The sequence below is a fragment of the Triticum aestivum genome, chromosome 4A, assembly GCF_018294505.1.
Source record: "Triticum aestivum cultivar Chinese Spring chromosome 4A, IWGSC CS RefSeq v2.1, whole genome shotgun sequence".
NCBI lineage: Eukaryota > Viridiplantae > Streptophyta > Magnoliopsida > Poales > Poaceae > Triticum > Triticum aestivum.
Window position 1 is genome coordinate 502,653,288 of NC_057803.1, and position 12,097 is coordinate 502,665,384.

At 46.1% G+C, this 12,097-nt stretch overlaps 1 protein-coding gene and 1 long non-coding RNA gene across 2 annotated transcripts; one reads left to right on the top strand and one right to left on the bottom strand.

The window, feature by feature from the left end:
* Nucleotides 1-326: 326 nt before the first annotated feature.
* On the top strand, nucleotides 327-2,091 carry LOC123082145 (uncharacterized). The gene is made up of 2 exons (XR_006438957.1): nucleotides 327-760; nucleotides 832-2,091. It is a non-coding gene; the product is annotated as an uncharacterized lncRNA (long non-coding RNA).
* A 645-nt stretch (nucleotides 2,092-2,736) lies between these two features.
* Nucleotides 2,737-6,501, bottom strand: LOC123086604 (transcription factor VIP1). The gene is made up of 4 exons (XM_044508371.1): nucleotides 5,887-6,501; nucleotides 5,542-5,674; nucleotides 3,441-3,525; nucleotides 2,737-3,290 (listed from the first exon to the last, which is right to left on the bottom strand). The coding sequence occupies exons 1-4, from the start codon at nucleotides 6,399-6,401 to the stop codon at nucleotides 3,028-3,030; spliced, it is 996 nt and encodes a 331-aa protein (XP_044364306.1). The 5' UTR covers nucleotides 6,402-6,501; the 3' UTR covers nucleotides 2,737-3,027.
* Nucleotides 6,502-12,097: the final 5,596 nt, after the last annotated feature.

Below are 12,097 nucleotides of genomic sequence, written 5' to 3' on the forward strand. Positions count from 1 at the left end.
AATATTAGGTGTAGCTATAGAATAATAATAATAATAATAATAATAATAATAATAGGTATTAAGGACAGTAAAATTGAGCCTAAAGCGAGCTCTCTCACGCCCCTAATGTTTCTGGCCATCGGATTTCGTGTTTGATCAGTTTCTAGCCATCAGATCTTTCTCTAAGGATAGTTTACCGCGATTTGGGCTGGCTGTCCTGATAGGCTGCTATTCTGGAGACCTTTTCGGAGGCCTGTCGTTAATTACGGGCTGCTATACAAGCCCATTTGGGTAACCGACGACGGACCAACGACGTGTTGCCTTATATCCGGAAAAAAACTGTTCGCTCGACACAGCACGAAACGGGTCAGTCGTGCGACAGAGAGTGGATCCAGCGCCCGTGGAGAGGAGGAGATCCTGCGAGGGGATCCAATCGACGAGCGCATGATGCGGGCGATTGGTCTTCTGACCAAGATCCTTTCCGCTGAATCCAGCCGATGCGCCCAAGGAAATCCAGCAGATGTGTGGTGCGGGTGGGGATCCAGCGGACGCGTGCGATGAGGGTGACTAAAGGGCCGCTCCATCGAGCCGAGGCAGGCAATCTACCTGCAAGGTGGAGTACGAGGGAGGGGACGCGGGCGATGGCCGACGCCTCATCTGATGGAAACTGCTCCATTGAGACTTGAAAGACGCAATTATACTTCGGCCGTTATACTTCATTTTCTGAGCGCCCATTCATGGCGAGTGATGTGCTGATCCTTTCCGGCGCCGAGTGGTGCAAGTACGTCTACATAACTCTTCTTCCTTCCCTACCACTCTTCGCTCAGACGCTCACGCTTTCCACTCCGGCAGCATATCTTTTCGCGAGCACCTTCTCGTTGCAGCATGGTGGCCACGCCTGACGGCTTTACTGTTCATGGTAGAGCAGTGATCAGCGGCAAGAGAGATGGGGGAAATAATAGGGTGAGACTGAGTTTTTTTTCTAGCTATTCCTTTTCTGCTTCTCAACTGCGTCCATCTTTTCCTGAGACCTCTAACCAGATCTCACAACCCCATCTCTTCTGTCTCTCTCGTTTGGGTAGCAAGTTGCCCTGTTATTGGCCTTTATTAAGTTTCTCCTGGATTTTTTCTTCTGTTTCTCTACATGTTACGCCAACGAAGGTTTACAAGTAGGTACAAATCTTCAGAGACTATAAACACCAGGTCTGGAGGGTTGAAACAGATTCCAAGCACATCTTCTTGGGATGCAAAGAACGAATTTAAGCTGGTATTTCTTAATTAATTGAACACCAGGTCAGGAGAGTTGAAACAGATTCCAAGCACTGAGTCATGGTGGAGCTGATGTGTTCTTTCTATACGTATTCCCTGGGAGATGATCACTTAATCTGTAAAATTTCATAGTTCCCGCTGGGAGAGTTCATGCAGATTTGCTTCCTCATGTATAATTATAAGTTGTCTATTCACAAACGTTCAGTTCAGCTGCTGCAGATGATGCTTGGTTATTGAGGTACTGCCAGTACATATGTTAACTCTAAACTGGACCATTGATTCAGCAACACTACTTTTTGTTTGACTGTATCTTCAGCAAGGGTACTCTTATTTCATGATTCTATACTGAACCACTGGTTTTTGCTCGAGCTGTACTATAGACTCTTAATTGTGATTTTTTTGAAGCAAATTTCATATCTGCCACTTACGAGAAATTTAGATAATCGTAGGCTTTTCAGAAGCTTTTGACCTTAGAACGAAGGCTCTTAAGAAGCTGCACTACATGAATATGTGGATATCACATGTATGTTTTTCTTTCTTTAAATTTCTGATGCTTATGAATCATCCGATGTAAGTAGTTAGCAAGTATGGAAGATAATGTATGTTTTGATCTGTCGAGAGATGCTTTTTCGCTCCTATTTCATTTTGGCTTCGCCTCCAAAATATTTCATTGGTTCTTGCACATCTTGGCTACTTGATTTCTGTAACTTTTGCAGTTTCATTTCATATTTTCATGTAAAATGTGTGCTACATTAAGTTTATCTCATATCTATGAGAATACTGTGTAATTATATGTAATGATACAACATATCTTTATGTAATTGAATTTCTTTGTTTCATTTATCTTAAACTGTCTATGAGAATACTATCAGTTGTCACAACTGCCTAATACATTAGCATAAGAATATCCTTTTTTGATTACTGAATGATATACTTTATGTAATTGAATTTCTATGTTTCATTTCTCTTATATTTATGAGATTCCTATCATTTCAACGAAAAATAGACGGGCGCAGCAACGCGCGCCATCGATGATCTAGTAGTACAGTATAACACAGTTTTCTCAGGGAAAAAAAAGAGAGAAGAAAACAACAAGGCACCTAAAAAAACGCGAAAGGGACAAGGTGTCTCCAGGCAGTGTTAGTTTCCGCGCCGAAAGGCACGAGAGAAAAGTGGACACTGGACGAACAGATGTTTGCAGGTGGATACACATCATTCATCACATCAGTTCCCGACATATGGTCTTTGTTCCGTCAGGCGAGTGAGATAGCCCAACCGCACACCTTAAGCATTTCAAGCAGATGTGAAAGGAATTTGACAATTTAGACAAAGCCAGTTGAATTTTGCATATACTTTTCTTGGACAGTAAAACTGCCGTTACCGGCAGTACCCACGGCAGTCAAATCTACCGGTACTTCCCCTAAACCGGTAGCTAAAATCTTTGTATGCACCGCCAGTTCACGACTCACCAACCGGAAACCATAAAAATTCAAGACTTCCAACCAGAAACCATTCCATTCACTATAACACCTTTACAGGGTGACAACTACAGGCAACATGTCAAGCATGGTTCGTTCAGACTTCAGGCTAAGGCATGCATGAACCCCAAAAGAAAGAGAGATGATCAACTGCGACACACACGGATGAATTTTCTTGATTAATGGTACAAAGAACATCTAGCTACCCTACGAATGATTCATGTGCATACAGTATACATCAGTTATCTTTACAACTACCGAACTGTGGTCGGTATGCGCCCCGAGGTTGCCCAGAGACTCCTCACATGAAATCCATGGAGTCGCTTAGAGACTGACCACTCAGCGACTGGCCTCCATTCGAAGAATTCTGGGAGTGGTTTTGGGGGTGGTGATGCTGATGACCTTGGTAGTGCATCTGCTGCTGCGAGAAATAGTTCGGAATCTGCTGCTGCTGTTGCTGATGCTGCTGCAGCCCTCCGCCGAAGGGGTTTCCATTCATGTTTGGAACTTGACCTGCCGCTATCTTAAGCCGCTGGACTTCTTCTCTCAGGGCATCATTCAGAGCTGCACGGAACAGATACATGGTCACAAGGTGACTGATTGATCACTGGTCGACCCTCAGATGCCTTAAATGTTCAGGGAAGACGATGGTTTTTGTTCTGAGCCTATATATTACAAAGACTAGCAAACTTCGAAAACAAGACTAGGGCATACCATTTCGAAGTTTGGCTTGTTCTTCCATGGACTGCAACCGGAGTTTGAGCTCTCTGTTCTCAACAGTTAAACCGGAAGTATCCCTCTGGGTTACAAAAAAAATTCAACACAGAGACTGTAAGATGATGCAACAAAATATTGGTTATCACAGTCCTGATAAATTTGATGTCGTCATACTCAGAAAATAGCATTACCAAGAATACAAAGTTCACTAGCTCTACTACAAACTTTTATTAGTATTGATTATGGATCAGGTCTTAATAAATCTTTTTCGCTTCCATATTTCTTTTTCCAGCGTAAATAAGATGTTCAGCACTGGCCAAACTTTCTAGAGAAAAAGATGAATCTTCTGTTACTATCTCCCTGCCCACCAAGCCAAAGCTTCACCCTAACACCACCCATTTGGTTCCAACATCTTCAATCAAATTAGCTTTCAAATAGAGCATCACTTCCCCTGTTTTTGACATGACCAGCCATCAAGCAGAGGCGCCTGCATTATCCCACCTACTTTTGGGTGCAACAAATCATCTAGTAGTCACATCAACTACAGGACCAGATTTTTATAGGGATGCAGGCGGACAGTGTCCGCATAGCATCCGCAAGCATATAATTAAAGCAGCATCACTATTAAAGCAACAACACATTAGTTCCTCTCCTGCCATCGCGGACATAGGCGGACAACGCGGACGTGTCTGTTTGCGTTCCTAGCTTTTTATGCTCCAGAGCATTCATTTATATGTACACGTGTCATACGTTTCCCTTAACAATATCTGTGTGTAACTAGAAATCAACAGTTAGCTATTCAAGGGCTATACAGGAAATCCACTACATGCTCATGTAATTTACTCCCTCCGTCCCAAAATTCTTGTCTTAGATTTGTCTAAATACGGATGTACCTAGTTACGTTTAGTGTTAGATACATCCGTATCTAGACAAATCTAAGACAAGAATTTTGGGACGGAGGGAGTACTAAGCTTGAGACACTTATTTTGGGATGGAGGGAGTAGTATTGTAAGGTTCTTCTCTTCCAGCCCCGGGCCCCTCTCCAGTAAGGAAAGAATTCAAACAAAAAGAAAATAGGCAGTATATACAGGTAGAGAAGTACTTGATTCACGATATTTTTTATCGATTGCCATAAAAACAACAAATTAACCTTGGGGAGCTAACCTAGTGCAACAAGTTTTCTTCACATAGACTGATAAGTTTATAGCTTCAGCGTGGCCAGGAAGCTTTCAACATAATTATGATAAAATTTTATCCTACACATTCATTAAAGGTGTGTGGATGCATCCTAAGATCTATATACTATAACAAGCAAAAGTGAGACAAGCAAGAAAACAAGTTGATAACAAAATGGTGAGTCCTCAGGAAGCAGAATTGATATTTGTATTTCGTAGTGACAGACAGCAATATGTGTAAACTAACTATCAAACGGAGAGTTAAACTCATTAGGATCATGCCGTCCACTACACTTGAACAATCAATTATCAAAAGCTCTACCAATTCAACAATTGGAAACAACTAAGTGGTGGGGTCAAAATACACAATCTTCACTGAATGGAAGATGAGAATCAGAAAACAGAGGGTAACACATCATCTCGGACCCAGTATATGTTGTGACCCTCAGATATAATAAAATAAAAGTGGACAGTATTGAAATGTAATCTTACAAAATTCCCTTCGGAGAATAAAAAAAGAGAATGTCCTTATTAACTCTAAGAAGAGAAAATAGCTAGTACTGTTTTTTAAAGGAAATGCTCATAGAAATGTCAACAACTGTAGTAATGAGAATTGTTCATGAGGGGAACAGATAAGTTAAGATATTAAAGCAGTATGACAAGAAGTTGTAAGCGAAGGCAATCGTTTGTTTATCCTGGTTGCTTCTTTCAGGACGCAAGCTTTGAATTAGTCAGGTCCATATTAGTGTTACCAATGCAGCTTCCACACTTGTCCAACAATTAAGGAAAGCAACCAACTAATGTAGACTGATCAGACAGAATATTGGCTTCAGCTAGTCAATTAATTAGGTTTGGCTCAAGCAATCATGCTGCCATACTTTGCGGTTTATGGACTACAAACAACACAGATCAATTATACACACCTGAAGAAGCGTGAGCTGTGCAGAGAGCGTTGTCGCCTCTGTCTGCAGCGTCTGCACCTTCCTCTCCAGCTCGCCGGTGTACTTGATCTTCCTCTCCTTGGACCTCGCGGCCGACTGCCTGTTGGCCAGAATCCTGCATACCAGAGACTACCGCCATGAAACCACACCTAAAATATAACTCGACTGAACCACAGGACACCCTGGAAACTCAAAATTAGGCAGCACGAGCAAGGAGCTGGATGTCAGTAACGCAGGGCACTAGAACTAGCAGCAAACTACCTTTTGGATCTATCAAGCTTCGCTCCACGGATAAAGCGAAAGGGGAAGAGCTGAAGAGGACCTCACCTCTTAGCGCGCTTGGGGTCGAGGAGCGCGAGTTCAGCGAGCCTTTCCGCGGGAATGGCCTTCTTGGCGTAGTCCGGCAGCCCACCGGACAGCGCAGACTCGCCGTCGGACGGCGAGCTCGCTCCATCCATGGAGCCGCTCCTCTTATGCCCAGCTCCGCCTCCGCCTCCCCCCTGCAGCGCGAGGCCGTCGAAGAAGGCGGCGTCGAGCGAGAGGCTCCTCATATGCGCACCCCCGCCACCGGGCGGCCGCGGCGCCGGCGCCGGGGACGCGGCAGCCCCCTGCTGCTGCGGCGGCAGCGGCGGAGGAGGCGGGGTGGGGTCGGAGGAGACGGCGGGGGAGTCGTCGGAGAGGGAGGGGAAGTCGAGGTCGGAGAAGGAGAAGTCGCTGTCCGGGTCGAGCAGCAGGTCCGCGTCGGGGAACCGGATGAAGGTCTCGGAGTGGGCCCGCCGGTGGCCGCGCGGCGCACCCGCGGCAGCAGAGGACGGCGCCGGCGGCGGGAAGCGCGGGTCCATGGCGGCGGTCAAGGTCCGGTCGGCGCGTGGTTCGCTCGGAGCCGGAGGGGGAGTAGATGCGGGTGGGCGTATGCGTCGGGGGAGCTCGAGGTGGGGGGCTGGTACAAGAGTCAAAGTGTGGAGGAAGGCGGAGGCTGCGCCTCGGTTCGGCGTGGACACGGTGCATGAACTGGACGGTACACGCGCGCATCACGAGGTTGAGTGCACGGTTGATACGGCGTATGGCTTGTGCGGTGGGTGCAGGGAGGGGAAGAATATCCGGCGGTGTGAAGTGGCAGTAATTCCCCTCGGGGGGCACCGACGTTTGACTGAACCCGGTCTACGACGGTGCTGCCAGAGGGCGCGAATGTGCCCGTGGTACCGACGGCGCGATGTGTCTCTGGTGCATGAGGCTGGTGTATGGGAAGAGGTGGGTGAGGGGCGAAACGGTAACTCTGCGTTGGCCGTGGAAGGAGCGCCGCGTGGTTCCGAGAAAAAGAGCACCCCCTGTCGCTGTGCGGTCGCTGTTTGGCTGTTCCTTGCGCTTTACTTGAAAATTAATGACATGTGGGCCCCAGCGGCTTGGGGGCTAGCGGGTGTACGTGGCGTTCTGGTGATTGCCGGGAGGGTCCGTGCGTTTTGCTGCTGGCTTGTCGGTCTCCACGGACGGACGCCTTGGCATCGGCAGCAAGGGTACGTGCCAACTGCCAAGAGGGCTTTCGGTTTAATAATTTTTAAATATTTCAACCTGCAGTGTTATATTGTTTGCAGTTTACTATCCCCTTTTACGAATTTCGGATTAGTATTGTTCAAGCTATGCATCATTGGTTGTGGCGGTAGTAGCTTCTGTTGAGTATCGTGATTAGTTAGAAAAGATAGGATATGATTTATTCTATCTTATCTTGTATTTTAAATAGATTATGTATTTATATATATATGCCTACAAGGCTCAAGCAATACATATTACATCAATCTTCTCTCTATTCCTTTTACATGGTATCAGAGCCGTCTCTAGAAATTCGGGCCCAGCTGTAAAAAAAACAAAATGGGGCCCAATATAACTCAAGCATAATCACTTAATTATACCATTCAAACTTAAGTTATTTAGTAGTACAATGTTTAGAAAACTAGATGATGCTCCACGCGTTGCTGCAGAACATTGGTGTGGGATAGCATTACTTTTTCTAAGCATGTTAGCATGAAATGTCAGATGAAACACACATTAACAACGGGTAATTGTTAGTAACTGGAATTAGTATTATATAACAACAGACCCTGTAGTAGTTTCGTGTCTGGCAAACATGGCGAAGAATGTTCATAATTTGGTTATTTTCATATCAATATATCATCATATATATAACTCAATAAAACAAATAAACACATGAAGTTTGTGCTAGCTTGAAAGATTATATGTACATCTTGGTTAACACACACGCTCAGGTATACATGGGCCCTTGCTTCAAGCTTTTTCTCTAAAAGTGAAAATTATCGAATAAAAATGTGAGATAAAGACGATACAAATAAAGGAATGGATAAAAAAATGTGAAATGGGTACAGGAGAGAAGAGACACAACCACATAATTAGGAGGGGAAAACTTAGTCTCAACTCGCTTAGTAGTGTATTCAGAAGATAGCACATGAAAAAATGATTCTTTTGCAAGAAAGTTACGTTCTCCTTTAACAGGGGAACAAATGATAGAATTGTGTATTAGGCCTGATAGGCAAGATTTTTGATGAGATAATATCAGTAACAAATTGACGGAGAATGGATTCCAGTAATCTACATGCCGAACATAGAGTATTTGCCGCAAGATCAAAAAACAATTCTATAAAAATGCACCAACAATAATATATTAAGAAAAACATATGCCGAAAAGCAACCTAAAAAAATATAATAGTAGAGTCGAGATAGGGCACGGACCTACCAGATCGTACCATGACCATCGGGCATTCAATCATGTGATGCTTGGCATCCACGCTGCTTCGTGGGTTGGGAGTCATTCAGATCGCTGCCACTCAATGCAGTCTCCATATGGGAAAGGCCATGTGAAAAAATGAATTGAAACTTTGATCATAGCATACAGATCATCCCCATACATATCGCATAGAAGCAGCGGATGCTTTCCTAGTTGGTAATCAAGTAGCGAAAATGTAAATAGAAGCGGGTGGCCTAAAGGATAGAATCAAAGGGTGGCCTCTCCTTTGGCTTGGCAAATTTAAGAAAGAAAATGAAGGGCTCTTGGTGCTGTTTGTATATCATGTTGCGCCACAAAAAGAGATAAACATGGGGCGTCTGCAAACCCTAGATCAGATCCAATCGGGCCAGCCTAGGCATGGCCAGAGGGAGGAGGGAGAGAGGCAACTTACCTGTAGAGAACCACGAGAACTCGGAGCTGAACTGCGGCTCCAGCTTGCCCTCACGGATGTTGATGAGCTTGTTGATGTGGCTGAACTGCGGCTCCTCTCATCCTCTATATCGACCGCCTTGCGATCTTGCCGCGCCATCGCCGCCGTAGCCGTCGATTCTACCCCAGACAATGGCCACAAACCCTAGATGAAACTGCGTTCTGCTGCGTCCGTCCCCGCATGGGGTTTTGTGTCGTTGGGGAGAGAAGGGATGATGAATGGGAGACGGCGAGGGATTCATTCTGCGCAGACGTTTCCACTCGAGGACGACGGTTCACTTCTCCGCGCTTCCGCTTCCGTGGGGTCGAAGAAGGAGGGGTCAACCCAATGGGTGTGACCACGTGAAGCACCGGGATCAATTCGAGCTGCAGATCTGAGCCATCTATGGAGAATCAAATGGTCGAAAATAATTATGGTGACGTGGATGCATGAGAACGCAGAGAAATCAAGTAGTGGGGGGCTTCTATTTAGATATAGTAGATTCTCAAGCAGCAACGCAAAAGAGTAAGACCAACAAACTGACCTCTTGCTCTATTGAAAAGGGCCATTTGTCACGTGTTCCTTAAAATGATATCTTCAATTATGTCTGCATAATTAATGTTCTCCAAGACATCATTTTTAAGTGCTATCGTTGCAAAACCATTGGGTCTTTCTTGTGTCATAGTAGAATTCAACAACTTGAGTTTTGAAAAGCTCATTTCCACATATGCAACAGTTACACGAATTGTTAACAAAATCTTGCACGCCATAATAGCATTAGGATAGAAGGGGTGCTTCATCAACAACTAAGGCCCTTTCCAGTGCTCCATCATGGACAGGTGCTAAGCATGCCACATAAGCGAAAAAATGACATGGCACAACATTTAAAGAGGGGAGAGAGCACTTTGGTGACCCCAGGAAGAACCAATGCCAAGCGCGAGAATCTAGGCAAACCACTTAAATGAAGCAATTTGACCAATGCATGAAAGACTTTAGGTGTTAACTCATTAAATAAAGTGTGCTTAGGAACAACAAGTTAAGCACCTATGCATTGAAGAGTTGAGTTGCTAAGATATTTAATGCACTTAGCACCCCATCTAAGCACCATTGCATTGGTAGAGGTCTAAGAATATCAACAGGGCCCATAGCTTTCTTAACTAAATCCTGGATGAAAACAAACACACAAAACAATTCAAGTCCATCAATGTCTTTATATTCTCCACTCTTCTTCTAATTTATGTGTCTTCTGTTTCTTCTTACGCTTTAAGGCACCATAATCACACTTTCTTCTAGAACTAGAATGCATAATTGTTTTTGTTTTTTAACCAAACAAAAATAGTATCAATGCATTTGGACTGATGAACCCACATCAATTATAGGCTTGTGACTTGCATAGATAGTTAGAATCAGATTGAATCTTGATTTTGGACTTGGACGACGTGACGAGCAACTATTGAAAATCTTGAATCTGTGAGACCGACAACTTCTGAACTTCAACAACTAGACAAAAAGTTGTTTCAAAAAATATTAGTAAGATCGTAATAAAACTTTGCGGTTTGTATCAAAATTAGAGGAAAGGGGAGGAACGTGGAGGCACCGGTTCGTCTTCTATTCGGCGGCACCGCGGCAGTGTCAACCGACGCTAGCAAGTCTAGTTCTTCTTCCACCCGTCGCCTGGCTGCAAAGAAATTGCTGCCAAGCCGCCGATTCAGTCAAAGCGAAAAGATTGATCGCACAGTGGCGAGATGGAAAGCGAAGCGATTATTTAAGGAATAAGGAACGGCAGATTTCACGAAAACGTACGTACACGTAATGCACTGGGACTATCGTTTCGTTTACGATCACTCGGATCGATTTTTTTTAACATAAATACAGACACAAGCGCTTATATACACGCGCATACACTCATCCTTATGAACGCCGAAAGACTAAACCGGCATATCGTCTTGAAATTTTACGAAGTCATCGTAGACACCTCGTCGTCGACAGAAACGTCTCCTTCCACTGAATGCGCATCGCCGAAAATCCTGAAATAAATCCAGAAATAAATGCGAGCACCAGAATTTAAATCCTGGCGGGTTGGGGATATCATAGTCCCTCTAACCATCCAACCACAGATTGGTTCGCACTTGGATCGATCCAAGCGACGACGATTGGCAGAGTTTGGCTAGAGGCCTTTGAGCGAACCAAGCCCACAAGAAGGCCGAGACGAGTGCTTTAGCCTTCAGGCGACAAACAGAGACTACTTTCAGCCTAAAACTAAAAAAATTCATACTGTCCATACACGTATCAGGACCCTAATTGCCCCCCTGATTTTGGGGGCCTATGCGAGCGCACAGCTCGCACATGGCCTTCAATGGCCATGCATGGTATCAACCTAACTTAATCCACAACCCTAAGCTGTCGTCGCCGCTTCCGTACCACGCCGCCCTCGGGGCATCGATCTCCATGATCGCCACCAGGGGTCTGGCCACGGCGCCCGTACTTTGGGTTCGTTCGACGGTCGCGTTGATCGGCTGCTCTAAAGAGTCTATTTTCGCAGTCCTATGATCTGGTTTTTCTCTCTTCCGTTGATCATATTGATCGGCGTTTTTATTGGTCCCCGGGGGGAGGGGGAGGGGGGAATCTAAGATCGGCTTGCATCGCCCGCTGCCATCATCGACCCCCGCGCCTCTACTCCGACACCGGCGCGACCACCCGGCCTCTTCTTCGACCCGGCAGCCTCGCGCGACGCGGTGGCTCGTCACGGTAGTCGCCCACGCGTCTGCCCGCCCGCCTCTCTGCGCCGGCCATCACCGCCCTGTCCCTGAGTACAACGTACCCCTCCACCGATCAAGCAACGTACTGCCACTGCATCGCCTCGTGGTTATCCACGCGGCTGCACCGACCTGCGTCGCCCTTTCGGGCCATAGCACCGCGACATTGCTGTCCACTCCGTCGTCCAGAGGCCGTTCCCGCGGTTGCTCCGACCTGCGTATTGTCACTACATCGCCCCTTCAGGCTGTAGTGCCACAGCCCCGGTCCACCACCACCCCGAGGTCGTCCCCGCAGTTGCACCAACCCGCACGATGATGTTGCGTTGCCCCTTTGGGTCGTAGCGTCGTGGCACACGGTCCACGCTGCCGTTTCAGGCCGCCCCGCGGTTGCACCACCCCTCGCGCTGCCACTGCGTCGCTCCTTCGGGTTGTAGCGAGTGTGGCACGCGGTCCCTACCGCCGCCCTAGAGCCAGGCCAGTGTGATGCTACTGCATCGCCCCTTCATGCCGTAGTGATACGTCTTCGTCGTATCTATAATTTTTAATTGTTCCATGCCAATATTCTAGAACTTTCAT

Excerpts from the sequence above, each read along its gene's own strand:
- LOC123086604 (XM_044508371.1), bottom strand. The coding sequence starts at position 6,401 with ATGGACCCGCGCTTCCCGCCGCCGGCGCCGTCCTCTGCTGCCGCGGGT. Across the intron at positions 3,526-5,541 it reads CACAGCTCACGCTTCTTCAG|AGGGATACTTCCGGTTTAAC; the intron begins GTGTGTATAATT and ends TTTGTAACCCAG. Across the intron at positions 3,291-3,440 it reads ACAAGCCAAACTTCGAAATG|CTCTGAATGATGCCCTGAGA; the intron begins GTATGCCCTAGT and ends TGTTCCGTGCAG.